The sequence below is a fragment of the Dromaius novaehollandiae genome, chromosome 1 (genome assembly GCF_036370855.1).
Source record: "Dromaius novaehollandiae isolate bDroNov1 chromosome 1, bDroNov1.hap1, whole genome shotgun sequence".
Lineage (NCBI taxonomy): Eukaryota > Metazoa > Chordata > Aves > Casuariiformes > Dromaiidae > Dromaius > Dromaius novaehollandiae.
The window spans coordinates 72,173,120-72,186,828 of NC_088098.1; the positions used below are offsets into that span (position 1 = coordinate 72,173,120).

Here is a 13,709-nt window from a genome sequence, read left to right on the forward strand (position 1 = left end):
TGAAGAATAATTAGTTAAAAAAAAAAAATACTTACTCCTTTCAGTACATCATCTCGGTAACTACTGAATTTCATGAACAAAGTTATTTTCCAGCTTGTGTTACAGTTAACAGCATTTACCTTTGGGAAGAAACACAATTACAGTCTTAAGGGGTATTCTTTCTTTTTGGAACATTCTATTCTTCTAAAAAAATACATTATGCTTAGGGCAGCAGGGGCCACGGCCTATAGGTTAGCACAGTTCCTGGCATGGGTTCTGAAGCTCTCAAGGGTTAATAATGACAACGGCAATGTTGGAGAAGATTTAGTGGGCAAAACACTGTTCTGTCTGGTTACAGCCTACCAAAGAAGACTTGAAGAGCAGCTGAAAGAGGAGTTATTCTTACATCAGTGAGAGTTTCAGATAGTCAAGCAAACCTCAGGAAACTCTCTGTGCCAAGAATAAGTGCACGGCACCTTGCTTTATTGTGGTCAAGCTGGAACCAATGTATAGTACTGACATATAGCCTATGATGGGGTTCTGGATACCAGTAAAGAACAGGGTATGATGCACTTCAGAATGGCAATTACCCCTCCTCTGCTGAACCCACCTCTTTGCAGCCGGGGTTATCTAGAAGCTCAATGTTGCTGGCATGCAGAGGCTGCCCTGCATTTACTGGCATCAGTACAACTTTGTCTCCCACGACAACCTGGAGGTCAGAAATAAAATGCAATTTAGACCTACATAATTATCCAATAAAATGAAGTAGTGTTACATTTTTAGAAAACAATTCAAACGCATGCTCTAGGAATGGCACTTGGTGAACTTATTTGCAGACAATCCACACACCAACAGAATCTTCCTTCAGCCAGTTCTGTTTGCTCATGCCTCTGCCATTGCTTGGGTTCAAGACTTCACATTAATGAATCCTGGCATTCTCAGTAAGTGGCATGCTTACTGAGTTCAGTTCAGCAGGAACTCAGGAACAGTGAAATATAGAAATAAATCTATGAATTCCAGGTCCTGAATTCCAGGAGCAGATCTATCATCTAGAAGCTGCATTAACTACTCTTTATCCCATATGCTGCTAGCCAAAGAGCTGGGAAAGCTTAGAAATTAATCTGTAGTCAGGCAGCAAGAATCTCTTCCCTTTCTTGCTGTCAGACAAACTTTTCATATAAATATGTTTTTCATTTCACAATAGCCTTAAAAATTTGCCTGAGACAAGACTTTTTCAGCCCAATGACTGCCCGCTCTGCAGGCCAAGTTTTGGCAAGTGTCAGGACAGACTCAGGAGTACTCTGATTTAGACAGAGTACTTTAGAAAGGAACATAAGCTACGGGAAATTCAGAGAGATAAACACACTCTACCCCCTTTCCTGCTGCTCCCTAAATGATATTCGGTGCTCAGCACAGGCACCAGGTACATTAGCTAAGAGATCTTCTCTCTACAAGAGGAATTCATAGCTGACTCCCTGCAAGCAGGGCCCGTTTACTGTAGGGGTGAAAAGGAAGGTTGTAAGTTCTTTACCAACACAGTTAAAATAAACAACAGTAGCAAAAGACAGTGTCATGCTTAGACTACATGTAGATATCCTATTTGATACAAATAATGAGAGGAAGTTCACTAATGGAACCCAAAACAATGATGACAATGTGCCTTTAAGGTGCATTACTTATGCAATACATTCCTGCATGCCATGCTTCACACAGACATTACTTACAGCCCGCTTTAAGAAGTTAAGACCAGACAATTCATTAATCAAAATAAACCACCAGGCTTGCATCCTGCAAAGTGGAATCAGTACTTCAAAATTATTGAAAGTACAGCTGGATTATAACAACCTAATTACTCAGAGAACATATCATTGAGCATCCTTTTTTTTTTTTTTTTTAAGGGGGGGGGGGTGGAGGGGAAGGGAAGGTATCTTTGGAGGCAAGACTGTGACTCATGGAAGCAATCCACATACCTGGGTAGGAACTGTTACATCAGGTCACGGTTTCTGCCTCCATCTCCCACCCTGCTCCAAATCCACATCAGAAGCCTGCCCTCACAGCAGCCAGCTCTGCCAGCTGCCACAGAAGCAATGAGATGTCCTTTTTCTTTCTTATCCTTCATGCTTCTTACCTCTGTAAGTGGTTGGGATGAAAGGGGCAGTTTCACAGACTAGGTTTCCTATGCATCCTTCACCAGTGACGCAGAAAATGAAAGCAAACTGAAAAGGGCTTCCTATTTTCTTAAATATGGCTGCCTTGGCAAGCGCCAAGTCTGTTCTTCTGAGCCCCGTTTCCCCCACAGCGTTACTTCTGGCTCCAAATAATGCCTCAGCATGCCCAAAATGCTGGAGGGAGGGAGGGAGAGAGGGAGCGTATATCTGCCTGTATAATTGTACTCTATGGAGATTAAAGAGGAGAGATCAATGTATTCCCAAGGTTTTGCTCTTCAAAATCAAAATCTACACCAGCTCTTTCTCCTCCTCCTTAGTCAATGTTGGACACAGGCAGCCACAGCAGTGTGCTGCACAGGACCAGCAGTCAGCTAATATCTTTACAAGTCCCTTGCATTTCTTCCTCACATGTACACAAGCATTAGTTAAAGTTGCATCTGACACACTGCTTTTGAGGATTTCATTCCTGACTCCTTTGACAAAACTCTTGTCCTTTCCAATATAGATAAGACCCCTCCAGGGAATGATGAAATTCATGATGAAGCCAATGAGAAGTCAGTCTTTTAATTCAAGAAGAACTTACAAGGCCCTTCAGTCTTGGACCACAGCTGCAGTTCCTCTTGCACAAGGCACTTTGTAAATGTATGCAACCATATTAGTCTATGTCTTGGTGGAAAGGATGAGTTGAGAGTGAGAAGAGCCATAGCCAAAATCACTGCATCCCGTCTTCTGGGGAATGCGTCAGGGCTGGCATCACTTCCAGTAACTCTGTGGTTGCGTATAATCTGAGTAAGCCCACCTAACAGCTATATCTACACCGCAATCAAGAAGCAGGAGTGAATATGCTAGCACAGGTGTGATATATCACAAAGACTGCCTGTCACAAATGGTTAATTAGCAGCCATGATTTCAGCTTGGACTAACCATTCAAGCACTGAAGGCTCTGCTACTCCATCTTCATTGCTTTCGTGTTATAACCACACCTGCCACTCATATTGCTGACACACTTCAAAGATCGAGCAGATTAACAAAACTTTCCCATAGATGGCTGGGCATTCCCTAAGTTCCAGACCACCTCTGCTGGCATGCTGCAAGATCAAATTTTCAAACAGCTAAAATGAGAGAAGGACCAAAAAAGCAATCTACACAGAGCTAATCCTGCTACCAGTGCAAATTTTGCTATTCAATCTAACTGGAACCAGCTCTGGCCTTAATTAGTCAAAACTTCCACTGGAGGAGAGTTGAGCTATGGTTAAAGTCTGCAAAAAATATTGTAGTGTTACAATTGATTACTGTAAATTTTCCGCAATATTTTTTCATTACTTTTTGACTTGCATAACTTATCAGCTGCTAATGAAGCTAAGCCACTGACTGATCTGTTAAAACATGTGCCAAGTACCAAAAAATTTGCAGTCACATCAAAAAAGTTCCTCCTTCAGAAAAATAACTTTTTTAAACCTCTTACAAGGATAAACAGTGACTATGACTTACCAGAAAAGTTACACACATGCTTAGAACTTCCTGTATCATAGCTTCCCCCACACCTAACAACACTCTCTTCTTTTAGGATACATGGCATATTTGGATCTACCTTACCTGGGTTATCTGACATCATAGCAGTCGCTCAAGCAGTCACTCAATAGTCACTTCTACAGTTCTAAAGGCAGATTCTGTAAAGACTTTCTAAACTGTCTGTTATTAGAAAATTTCCTTTTTATAACATACAAACTGAAAATAAATAAATAAATAAATAAAAACAGACGTTTCCAAACAGAATAAAGGCCTGATACAACAAGTTAAGTTTATGCATTAAGAGGCCAGAAGAAGAAAACTATACAGAAAGATACGAGTCCTTTAAAAGCTAACCTAGTGGATGAGTAAAGTGACCCTTGCTTATATGATATTAGGTGCATTGTGAGATGAGCCCCCCAGAAACTAGCCTTTTAACAGGCACAGATCTGAGAGTAACTGAGAGGGAAGGAGTGGGTACAAGGCTGGATCCTCTCCTGGTCTGTGACAGGCAAGTGAAGGATTTTCTGTATCACTTGCTACCTCCATTCCCCTTACTGCAGCGGTCTGGTATCTGTACGTTCTGAAGGTGTGGGAACTTGCCAGCCCAGTTTTGAGCAGTGTTCAGCACCGGAATTTTGCAAAGAAAATTATCGGATCTATTTGGGTCTGGTAGAAGAAGCAAAAAAAAGTGTCTCTCAAGTTTTCCTCCTGTAAAACACAATGGAGAACTCTCAGGCCTGAAAGGGAGCTCCTGGTGACAGAAAATGAGCAGCAGATGGGTTCCAGAGGAGGTCATTAAGTTAGGAGAAAACCTGACAGTTTTCCACACAGCCTCTGTAGTAGAGAGCCTGCCAAATACAGCCCCACAGGGAACAAGCTAGGATACAGAAGTCTGCAGAGATTTGCCTGTGGAGTGCAATGTTACACTGCAGTGGTCTGCAAACTTTTTGAACCAACAAAACCCTTCCAAACCTTCATATTTCTCATATACCCACAATGCATCAAATTAAATCAAAAACTCTACATCCCTGCAGATGACTTTAAAGGATTAAGATGATTCTGCTCTTCTCAGTTGTAATGGCTCATGATGGCTTTGCAGATCACACTTTGGGAAACACAGTTCCCCACTCTGGAGAGCTTGGTACACATTAATTTCCCAGGGATGAGCGCATGGGAATTTAAAAAGATGCTGACTTGATGTTATTCTAAGAAGTTAAGCCAAAACTTTAAAGAAAGAAGTCACTTTCTTCTTGCCAAAGATGGAAAGGAACACCAACTTAGTGTTCAATCCACAACACTTCTTTTCCCCCATTGAAAAGCCATGCAGAGGTGCCCCAGAGGACTAATGTTTGCTCCCTTTCTCTGGAAAAGGCTTGGGGACAAGGAGAGAGGTTTTTAGATAACCTTCTGATCGCTATATGTAACAGAGAAAGACTATGACTTCAGGGGCTTCTGACCATGAGCTGGGAAAATAATCCTTCCCTTCTCCTCCCATCACTAGATTGCCAAGAGGAACTGCAAGTAACCACACTCATCCTGGATATCATCCCAAGGGCTGGGTAACCACAAAATTAATAAAAGAAAATATATGAGAAAACACACAAGCATTTCTGTCTGTGGTTATTACCAATAAGGGCTCTTTCACAGGGATTTACTTAGTATTTCATAGGTGAGAGCAGCCAAACATTCCCATCCAGGTCTACAATATAAAACCACCCAAGTCCATCACATGGTCTTCTCAGAGGCAGATCTGAATTTTCACAATGGGCGCTTAACTAAGCCACAGGAGGCTGAATTAAGAACCAAGTTTTGATCTCAGGGCTCAACTCACTCAGATCTGCAGCACGAGCTCCCCTATATATTCTTCTCCTGTCCAATACACAGGACTCCCACTGAAATCCATCCAGAAAAGGCCCACCAGAGGATCAAACCCAATTCCTAGTCACAGACGTCACTCTCTTCTTGAAAGGGGATACAGATTTTGAAAGAAACGTGATGTATTTCCTAGAGACGTTCTCTGCTGACTTTTTGACAAAATTATGCCCAGAGTTTGTGAGTTCGATTAGACCCTAAAGGCTCTTGAAAATAAATAAATAAACACAACACTTTACCCTAATATAAAATATGTCTTATTACCAGTTGTTTAAATCAGAATATACAGGTGAAGTCAAGAGAGAGACACCAAAACAGGTCAGCAGAGGCTAAAGCCAATGTGGGAACATTTCAGATGCCAGACCATATAACTGAATAAAAGCTTCTAGTTGTGTATAAAAGCTAATAGGCAAAAAACACTTTTTAAAAATATTTTTCTTCCTGAACTTGATCCATCACAATTTATGCCAGTAGCAAAGAGAACACGTATCCTCTGGAAACCTTCTGCTTTCTCCCTATATTACCTCTTTTACATTAAGTATTTCCACGTACATTGTCACCTTCGCTCCTCAGTTTCCAAAATGGCTGGATATAAAACCAGGATCCCTCGTTCCCTGCAGCATCCAGAGACACCCGCATAGCATTCTTCTCTAGCAGAGCTGGCAATCTCTTATTGACCGTGAGGTATTTGTTACTTTTTATATGCAGTAACTGTGAACAAATAGTAATGAAAACATTAGGATTGCTTTTGCTTTTTCTATCTTCAGTCAAAGAGGAAGCATGGTCTTTCATTCTGTATTGATTTTTTTTATATATATATAAAACATATGTAGACAAAGACTAAATAAAACTGAAAGAGGGGTATCAATGTATACTGCAGTTTAGGAAAACAGATGCTGTATCTCAAATCCAGCGGAAAATAACACTGATCAATTTTACAGCGTATACTATATGGGTGGGGCAAGGGTCAATAACAGTGTTATCTTCAGGAACTTCATTTCCATTACAGGAAAGTCATACTTGTATGAGTGCATGTACTTGAGAACATAACTTCTCTCCCATTTATATGTCACGAAGCACAAATGACTGCAGTGATTTAGAAGGAACTGCACAGAACCTCTACAATAATGATTTTGAAATAAATCTTAAAAGATATATATTTACATTCAGATTCTAGACTGAAGCAACAAAAATTACATATAAAATTTATATTACGACATATTATTTAAACATGAATATGCAGTACTTCTGGTAGTCTTTAAAAGAGACAGAAAAACACAATATTGTAAACTTTACCAAGTTCTGTTTATCTGACCCTTGACAATCTAGATTACAGTGGTTAGTTTCATTTTCACCATAACCTTGACGTGAAACAACTGTTTCCTTTTCAGGTCTGCAAGAAGGCAGATGTATTTCAATGGGTTTACCTGTATGACATTGCTATATTTTACAATTTCGCCCAACAGCTTTCTGTTCTCACTTTCATTCTGCTTTTGTTCCAGTTCTGCTGCATGCTGCAAAAGAATGATTATTTCTTTAAATACTACGAAATCAATAGCTGGATTCAGCTACCGGAATAGCATATAAAGGAAACGGCACCACATTAAAAATGCCTTCATCAACCTGCAAAAGCATTACTGCACTGAAAATATAAACCATTTAGCATCCATCTCTTGCTGCAATGTGATTTTCTGTACTATAATCACCCAGATCCTGTGTAACCACTCAGGTTTTTTATTACCCAGAATAGAAACTCCATCACAACTTATGGATCACACACGAGACGCATGCTATCACATCCAACAGGTGAAGTGATTCTAGGTGCTTTATTTCACCCCAAAAAGGGAAAAGAAGGGTCTATGATTAGCTTCACTCTTTCAATACTCTTTTCATTTGTTGTTTTTTGAATTACATAAAAAGACACGGATTTTCTATATAACAAAACAAATCCAACTAGTCACATGTTGCAAGACCAAGGCAAGGTCAAATACAGCCACAGGACCAATTCTCAGCTCCTAGCTCTAATCGCTGTATCACCAGCTGTAGCCACACACCATGTGGCTCATGACAGTCTCTCTATCGCACATGAAGCCATGTTTCAGATGACCACGTTTCATGTGGTGTTAAGCATCCAATTATAACATCAGGCCAGCTCATTTTCAGTGACAGAAGAGTGGCTCACTCCACATGCCTTGTACTTGATGCAAAACAGAACCTGCCCAAACAGTCCAGGGAAGAATCACCTAGGCTGAAGGCAAAGAAAATTGCCATCCTGAAGAACTTCCAGATTAAAGTGCAAAATACACCTCTTGGCCCACACCTCTGCCCAACTCCTCAAAAAGAATTCTAAAATAATTGCATGATTTAAATCAGGGCCACTCCTGCTTTTATTAATTCCATTTTTACTTTGTAAAAAAATATTACTGCTTTCAGAAGTTTTATAGCAGAAAGGCACAACATCTAGCCCAAAGGGCTTACAACCTAAAGCAAGACAAAAAGCAGAGTAGGGGCAATAAGCGCCAGCCAAGAGGTAGGAGAGCTAAGAGAGAAGAATACAAGGTTGCTATGGTGGCATAATACCCCTCATGGTGGTTCCCAAGGCACTTGTTATTGTTCTTTTTCATTCTATTGTTATTCCACAGCCTGCAGATTGAGATAAGATTACAAATACAGATGTCTCTTACTTGAAGTTTCTTCAGCAGTGCTGCTTCTGTATGGTTTCCTTGTTTGGCTTGTTTGGCTTTCCAGTATTGCTTCTGGGCTGAATATCTGTTCATAGGACACACCTTGAAAAGGCAATCTGTAGAAGATTGAAAGAAATACCCATAAGTAATGCTGAAAGACACTTCCTTTATTTGTAAGTGTGTTTTGGTTGTTTTTCTTTTTCCAGAAATGCCTAGATACCACAGTGTTTGGGCAGAGTCAGAAAACAGTATGACATAATGACACCAGAAACAAGGGAGCAGAATATCTGAGTCGATCATAAATCCTTCAATGCCCCGCACACTCCCACTCTGAGCAATCTCTCTGCAATCCCTACAAGAACCCTAATCCGTGAGCTTGCAAGAGGCAGAATTGCAGGCTTTTTTTAATCAGTACTCTTTGCTGCAGCACACCTTTACAGCTGCATTGGTTGAAGGCATGTGACTTCTGAAATCTTGAAAAAGAAGGATCCTACTTTCTCTTTTTCAAACATCTGGCTACTCTGCTCCTTCTGGCAGGGCTAAAACAAAAGATTATATGGACATTCAGCTGCAAGCTATCAAGAATGTTAACACACTGTTCTGTTCTACATGTGCCTTCCCTAAGATTGAGTAAAAAAACTAACAGCAGAAACAACAACGTTACAAAAACTGAACTCCACCTTCCCTTTCCCAACATCTGAATACAGCTAAGAGTTGTACATGACTCTTGGCTACCTCACAGTAGCAGGGTCAGTTCCAAGGTTTTACGGTGCTCTTCACAAAACAGACTTGTCGTTTTATGGCGTAGACGGCAATTTTCACTGGCAGAGGCAACTGCACGCTCCTGCAAACCCTGCTTCTGCACTACCTGAGGGGAGTGGAAGTCACCTCTCCAGAACCCACTCATCCAAATACATCTGCCACACAGCCATCTGCCACTGCTGCCCCATGGGGTTTTTTGAATTTTCTACAGGCACTTTGAAGTTATTGCTCACTTTTGTTTGATTTCCCACCAGAATACTCATTTTCAAAGAAAAACTAAGTAGAATATCTGAAGCAAATACTTTCACACTGGCAATCATCACAACGCAAGAGTAGGAGCTTACACTCATCCAAGCAAGAATATGGTCCCCTGGCATTTGTGTCAGCGAGGTTCCGCTGTGACTTAGTGGCTTTAATAGTACTCGTCTTCAGCCCATATTTGGTAAACAAAAGAGGCATATAAATAGAAAAAAGAAAGAAAGGATGAAAGAAAAAAGACAGATTGAGGTCACACAGGAAGTCTGTGATGGCATAGAAACTTCACCACTGGTCTGAATATTTCCCAGATTAGCACCCCAGCTACTGGCCCACCTTTCCTTCCAACCAGAACATGACACCCCCAGGCATGGTGTACACTTTACCAGCAGTACAATTTCAGGCTGTGTTAAAGAGTGAGAACCCAAAGGTTCAGACACAGCACAAACAGAAGTAATCTGTGCCCACAAGCAGTCTGCTATCAAATAGACCAGGCAGAAAACGGGTAGGAGAGAGGGAATATTATCAGACCCATTTTACGTGTTGGAAGTAGAGGCTCAGAAACCTAAATGATTCATCCAAGTATAACTTCTCTTAGGATGATGAAAGATAAAGTCATGCACACTCTTGATCATCAACTGTTCTAAAAGCTAGATTTGAAAGACATTTTAGTTAGCAAATACTGGTAATTGCCCTTTCATACACTCTACATGTATCAGCCAGCAAGAGGAAGAGAGGGGAAGTATTAATTGTCCATTAGAATTTTGCCGTGAGATTAATCAGAACATACAGGACTGCATGCGTACTACAGTGTGAAACTCTTCTCTTCATAGATGTTAAATAAAGGCGGGTCCCAAATTATTAGTCCTCCATATCTAACTGTCACGGACAGCCAAGCACTCTCTGAGGATTAATCCATCCACAGAGGAAAAAGATCTCTAAGGATTTTCCTCCTTTCTCCATGCTTGGGTCTCATGAAGGTAGGGACTGAAGGCAAGCAACTACACCTACCTGACTCACAGCCACCCAACCATAGCACAAGTTAGAGCCAGGCAGGAGTGGCAACATATGCTATTTATAGGAGGTTCCACCCCAAAGCAAGATTAGAGATAAAAACGTTCCTCTGCTGGTCCCACAAGCACCTTTAGCTGACTCTTACATCCCAGACTGGTCAGAAGCAGCAAAGCCACTTCTGCCACTGGTTATCAGACAGTTCTCTCTCACAGAAGAGACTCTGTGAGACCATTTAAAGGCCATGCTGCACAGAATACACCATGGAAATTGCTCCTCACAAAAATACATAAAAGAAAAAGAGAAGACTAGACATGCTCTAGTTCCATATGAGTTGCATTAAGTGCTTATTTAGCACTGCACTTAATGCAGTTAATGGCATGCGCATCACATATATAATAATTTTAAAACAGCCTTCCCTACCCCTTCAGCACTCCTGCTGCCTTTTCAGAAGAGATTCTCTTTCCAAAAGCATTGTATAGCCAACCTTACCTCTATTATCAACAGTGCTGCAATATGAAATAGTAATCACAATGTTCACTCTAAGTATATGTTCCAGGTTCACACTAGATCAATGTCTAAATGCCTTTATTGTATTAACTAAGCTTGCATGTCATTTTTAGATACAGTAGAATCTAGTCATGCACTCACACTGTCACAAAAAAGTCAGCGAGGGAAGCTGTAGGGAACGACACCAAAATCATGGCATAGGTTTTTAACCACTGAGTCAGGTCAGCAGCAGAGTTTTTATTTTGCAATGCTATCTACTGACTATCCATTTCCTAGATTAAGTTCACATCAACCGTTGCCAACGAGGGCTAGTTCCTGCCCTCCAGTCCACAACAGCACATGTGGAAAGTCCCATATTTCATACACATGACAAGAAATATTTCTTAACTCTCTATTCCACCCTTGTGAGTAGAAATTCAAGTGTCCAATTCATAACCTCTCTGTGGGAGATTAGCTAGATACCCAGGCAGATACTTTTCTCATTTTCAATGCTATTAATTCAATGGAGTTACTCCTTCACGCAAGGAGGAAGGAGAAGAAATTTAGCTACCTGCACCTATCCCATCGCAGCCCACGAGTAATTACTAAAACCATATCAGTGAACACTTCTCACAACATAAACACTAGAAGGAAGGGAAATCTAGTGTGAAGACTGGCCTTACCCTTCCTAAATACATAAAATGAACTCTCATTTCCACACTTAACAGAGTAAAACAGGTAGCACACTCGACTATAATCAGGCCCAACTAGGCATAGCTGTCTAATGTTAGCGCTGCCAAAACCACTCGTAAGACTGTGCCACACGGTCCTCCCAGTGCCTGCCTCCAGCTGGCTCTGAAGCCACAAGCTAAGCTGCGAGGCTTTTAGCTCTGCAAATTTGCCATTTGGTCTCTCATATATTGGCCAAAATGGCATCTATCACACATCATCCTATCAAGCTTTCCACTGCCTTGCCTCCTCCCCTCACAGCAACTCATCCTCCTCCAATATCCGCAGGAACAAAATCTGTTCATATGGAAACCACCGGTGGTAGAGCTTCCGCTGGCACCCACCCAGATGCCTCCCTGCTTTGCTCCCCCATCTCAGCCCCATGAGATGTTCCTATGAGAAAGTGTTACAAAGCATTATCAAAGCAAACCCAGCCACCCTGCAGATACATTAGCCTTCATTTCAAAGGGGGAACCTTTACAACATATATAACCCAGAGTACCTGGTATCTCTCCAGGTAACTTTCAGAACGCTCTGCCTGGACACTGAGAAGGAAAAAGAAAACTGTGTACTGTTAAATCACACCGCATGTCGAAGACAACTTTAGTTTGAGTATCTGGATTTCAGCTCGTAAGACAAAAGCCAGCTATTATTTTCTGTAAGCATCTATAATTATTAAATCTGCATTCCCAGAACACTTCATCAAACACTTATTTCTCTGAAGTAACAATGCCTTCTTTTTATAGGATCAGCTTTCATTTCTGCAACTCCCCGCACATCCTGCTACTTGAGTAAACACACTGCTTCCCATCTTCTCGCAGTCTCCAAGCACAGCGCTACGACAGAGCACAGAAATGCAAGACATACATGAGTGTGCAATCACAGCTGTTTACGTATGCCTCCCAATGATGAATGAATTTTTCCTACTGATACTTCTCAAAGAAAAGGAAGTATAGAATAGGAGGTGCTAGATAGCCTCAGCCACACAACTGGATCTGTAGCCCTGCTGCACAACAAACAGCTCTCCCACATCCCAGCCTAGTTCCTTAGAAGTTGAAATACCAAGGACTTTTTTAAAAAAATTAGTATTTAAATTTTATTTTCCCCTTCTGCCAATTTATAGAAAAAAAAACTCACATTCTTTTTTTTCCAGAGAATCTTCTTCCCTTCTTGTTTTTAGGTTCTAAACACAATAAAAATAGCTCATCTGATTTTTTTTTCCCTTGGCATTTCTATTTACTTTTACTGTAGTAACACAAAGATACTCTGGAAGTTCAAACACTGTGGTTCGAAGCATCAGGAAAAGAAATGTAGTCCATACCCTACAGAAGCTATAGTTTAAATAAACTCAAAAAAAAAGGGAAACTGAGGCACAAGATTATAAAGGAACTTGCCTGGACATGTAGTAGATCAAAAGTTCAGCCCTCCAGGAAGTCAGGCTGGTAACCCACTCAGGAGAGAGACCGTCTCTTCTGACTTCTCTAGACAATCTCTGAGCACTCTAGTTCCTAACTCATTACTTTATGGAGTTTTAAATAAATGCTTCCCTTCCCTAAAACACTAATTAAGTAGGTAACATCAAAAGTAAACAAACTGCTCTAAAACTACCAGCTGGTTTCAGTCACTCAACTTTCATGCATTCAACTTCTGCAGCTTCACCAATTCTCTCATCCTCCCACAGTCTTCCTCGCAAAATCTGAATTTCTCATGCACAAAGTGAAGTTGGAGTAACTGTGAAACACCTCCCTCCCCCATCACCACTTTTAAAAGAATAAAACTCATTTCCAGGTTTTCTTTACAGCTGCAAAAAAAGGGAATGGCCTCTCCCCCTCCCCTCTTACTGCAGGTCACACTACAGTTTAACCTCCTACTGCACACATTTGCTTACTACAAAGTAAGAAAATGGGACAAATTATCAGTGCTGAGAGACATGGCAATGACTCTTTTATGGAAAAAATGACATTTATTAATCAGAACAATAAAAAGATGGAAAGCAGCAACCCCTAGCTGCAGGAGACAACCCACAGAAGATGCATTCAGCACCAAACTGACAGTATATCTGAGCCTGTGAATGTGCAGAAAATCCCAGTGTTCACTAGTGCTGTACAAAATGGCAATAGTAGGTGGAACAGGTCCTCTGCCTAAAAAGCACCTAGACTCAGGAAGTCTGAAAAGGAAAATAACTCGTTACACCTTTTAAATGTTTGCCTTTAAATGTTTGGCATTGTATAAGGATGGTTTATAACAA

The 13,709-nt window shown here is 40.9% G+C and overlaps 1 protein-coding gene across 5 annotated transcripts in view; it reads right to left on the reverse strand.

Moving 5' to 3' along the window:
• Window positions 1-13,709, reverse strand: part of ITPR2 (inositol 1,4,5-trisphosphate receptor type 2) — a 272,287-nt gene that overhangs the window by 219,420 nt on the left and 39,158 nt on the right. For 4 of the 5 annotated variants that reach the window (XM_026114016.2, XM_026114015.2, XM_026114017.2 and 1 more), the window contains exons 3-7: window positions 8,216-8,331; window positions 6,959-7,045; window positions 6,084-6,242; window positions 590-688; window positions 36-119 (exon numbers count right to left, since the gene is read on the reverse strand). In XM_026114016.2, coding sequence (XP_025969801.2) covers window positions 36-119; window positions 590-688; window positions 6,084-6,242; window positions 6,959-7,045; window positions 8,216-8,331 — 545 coding nt within the window. Of the gene's footprint in view, window positions 1-35; window positions 120-589; window positions 689-1,703; window positions 1,782-6,083; window positions 6,243-6,958; window positions 7,046-8,215; window positions 8,332-13,709 lie in introns of those variants that run through there. The other variant, XM_026114018.2, reaches the window with a different exon arrangement.